This window comes from Echinops telfairi, unplaced genomic scaffold (assembly GCF_000313985.2).
Source record: "Echinops telfairi isolate 266 unplaced genomic scaffold, ASM31398v2 ScPeMD7_7406;HRSCAF=8444, whole genome shotgun sequence".
NCBI classification, from domain to species: domain Eukaryota; kingdom Metazoa; phylum Chordata; class Mammalia; order Afrosoricida; family Tenrecidae; genus Echinops; species Echinops telfairi.
Window position 1 is genome coordinate 2,873,125 of NW_022111306.1, and position 3,187 is coordinate 2,876,311.

The window sequence follows — 3,187 nt, forward strand, 5'->3', positions numbered from 1 at the left end:
CAATAGATTGTGGTGAGCTGGAGGGCGAGAAAAAATGGAGAGGGCCTTATCAAAGTGTGACACCGAGCTTCAAACATGCAGTAAAGGCTCATTGGTTTTTGTTGTTGTTGTTTTAATTAACAGTGAAATCATATTTAGATGTTTTGATCTAAAACCTACTTAAATTGATGTGTGTACATGCCAAAAGCAAATGAATCTTCAGATTTTAATTTGTCTAAATTCAAGGTAAAAAGAGCTGTACTTAAGCCAATTGTCCTATGCATCAAAGAAAAGTTATTCAACTAATGAATGCCTACCTCCCAGAGTGCTTGCCTAATATGCTTTATCATAGGGTCCATTACAAAAGGTCATAAGAATGCACCCTGAACTGATTCCCAGTTTAAAATGACTTCACTGAGTCTACTCTTGTGGGTAGGTCACTTAGTCTTCTGTTGTGGGTAGGTGCCCTCAAGTGGGCTCTGAGTCACAGGGACCCTTTGTACATCACAAGGAAGGACTGCAGGGTCCTGTGCCATTCTTGCAATTGTGCCTATTTTTAGGCCCAATCTTGCAGCCACTGTGAAGCCGCCTTATAAAAGGCTCCCTTCCTCCCCCCTCAAACCCCCACTCTACCAAGTACAATGTCCTTCTTCAGGATTGGTCCCTCTTGATAATATATCCAGAGTATGTGAAAGGAAGTCTTGCTATCTGGACTTCTTTTTTTTTTCATCATTTTATTGGGAGATCATACAACTCTTATCACAATCCATACATAAATCAATTGCGCCAAGCACATCTGTACATTCGCTGCCCTCATCATTCTCAAAACATTTGCTCTCCACCCAAGCCCCTGGCATCAGCTCCTCATCTCCCCCTCCCTCCCCTCTCCCCCCATGAACCCTTGATAATTTATAAATTATTATTTTGTCATGTCTTACACTGTCCAACATTTCCTTTCACCCACTTTTCTGTTGTCCATCCCCCAGTGAGGAGGTTATATGTAAATCCTTGTCATTGATTCCTGCTTTCTACCCCACCCTCCCTTCACCCTCCTGGAATCTGTGTTTCCAGTTCCTATCTGTACCAGTGTAAATCCTCTGAGGAGCATCTGGGTTGTATTTCTTCCAAGATAGATTTATGCATTTTTTCTAGCAGTATATGGTATATTTAATATTCTTTGTGAACACCATCATTCAAAAGCATCAATTCTTCCATCTTCCCTATCCCCTGTCCTTCTGCCATACATGTATGAGGTGTTCGAAAATAGCCTGATTTGGGTCAGTTGCACTTTTGTCCTCAAAGTGACATTATTGTTTTAAAACATTTTTAAAAGATACCACCACCACCACCCCCAGCAGATTTACCCAATGCAATGTGCTATCATTTGCATTTATCGTTATTCTTAATTTCTTATCGTGAATTGAGTGAAGGTTAAAGAGGGTTTATCAGTTTTACAATTCTCACACATTTTGTTTCATCTTAGACATTACAATCCCTTCAGTGTACAATCAATGTATGTATTCCCCTTCCTTCCTGTGTTTCCTGTTTCCATTTCTTCTTTCCCTAAGGCTTCTAAAATTTCTCCCTGGATAATTGCTGTCATTTTTATCTTAAAGGGTTGATTATTCTAAAATGTGCATACCTCAGTAGTGTCATTGTCCCCTTTATAGATGAGTCTATTGCTTGAAAATTGAGCCAGGGGATGTTTTCATTTCCATACCGAAGGAGGGAAGAAGGGCCATTATGTTGAGGAGTCTACCGTTCTCTATCCAACCAATGAGCCTCATCTTTGTGATTAGTCTCCTGACTTCTGGACTGGTGCTCTTTTCCCATGGGTGTTGCTGGTGAATCCAAGGAAAATGGAATCCAGCAACTGCGGTCCTTTTCTCAGTTTATCAGCTTGTTGTCCAATTGTGGGATGTTTGCTCTATGCGGTGAGATGTAACATTGACGCTAAGGATAGTCCACTTCAAAAAGAAAGAGCATTTCTATGTAATAGCTGTTAAATCAGCATGTGCCGTAAGTTGGAATTTGAGAGGAAATTATGCCTAAAACTATTTTAAAACAACATAAATGCACTTAATGCATAGTTGCTGTATGTATTTATTGTTTTTGCTTTTGCAGCTTTAGCCCATCAATCACTTGAACCTGTTTACATGACAGAATTAAAGAACAGGTGAGAGCAAGACCCACTAGCTCCTAAAAAAAAAGCCTCTCATTTAACAACCTGAAGGCAAATTCTGCAAGGCCTTAGCCTGGCTTTGTGACAGATTTGAATTTTACCTGCTCGTTTAACACCAATGCTTGATCTTTCAGTAGTTAACATTTCTAGCAAAATTGAGAACCGGGTCAGGTTATTCATTCTGAATTACTAATATTTGACTAATCCAGAGTCCTAACTGGCTAATAATACAAACAATATTTGGGACGATCTTTTACAAGGGTATAAAAGTCAAAGGCAAATAAACTTACCTGCCTATTCACAGGATTTGTGCACGAAGAAAAATTGAACCAAATTTACAGAAAATGTGTCACATGGTGAATTTTGCCACCAGTCATAGAGACCTCCCAAGTAAAGTATGTTCTACCCCTCTCTTATCAAGGCCAGGAATATGAAAAATTCCCTCCCTCCAAGGCCCTCTTTCATTTTTTTTCTAGGGATGATATAATGTGAGTATTCATTGATTCATTTTTCTAACTTAACTTTTGCATTTTTTTCTTCAGGTTGATATATGACAGGGACTTTTGACGTGGACGCTGAATTTTACAGAACAGCAGCACCGTGAAGGCATAAAGGAGAGGTCCTGTCTGTAGATAAGTGGAAAGAGAGTCAAAGGGGGGATAGGTTGGGGGAGAAGGAGGCCGCCTGGGAAAATTCCAGAAAAGATTGCTTCCCAGTCCCCTAGCCCCCACAGAAGAGCACTCCCAGGCTGAGCAGAGGGTCCAGGAAGTGCACGGCTCCTGGGAACCCGCCCCCCACCCCCTCCCGCGCCTGCCCCTTCCTGGTCTGACCGGCGAACTTGGGGCCTGCGTGCTGGGCCACCTTGGCCTCCGGCCCGCTGCAGGCTGTGATTGGATGCGGCGCCGCCAGGCACCCCCCAGAGACACAAACACGCTGGGCAGAGGAGGGGGCCCTTCCAGCGAGTTGAAGGCTTTGGCTTTCTGCTTCTTCCTCTCGGCAGTCCTTCCACGTGGGCTCCCCATCACC

General features: G+C 42.6%; 1 protein-coding gene across 1 annotated transcript in view; it reads left to right on the top strand.

Annotated features, from left to right (window-relative positions):
* The first annotated feature begins 1,810 nt into the window (after nucleotides 1-1,810).
* The window catches only part of SYT10 (synaptotagmin 10), a 49,646-nt gene continuing 48,269 nt past the window's right edge, over nucleotides 1,811-3,187 (top strand). Inside the window, exon 1 of the mRNA XM_004700203.2 lies at nucleotides 1,811-1,913. Coding sequence (XP_004700260.1) covers nucleotides 1,811-1,913 — 103 coding nt within the window. The remainder of the gene's footprint in view (nucleotides 1,914-3,187) is intronic.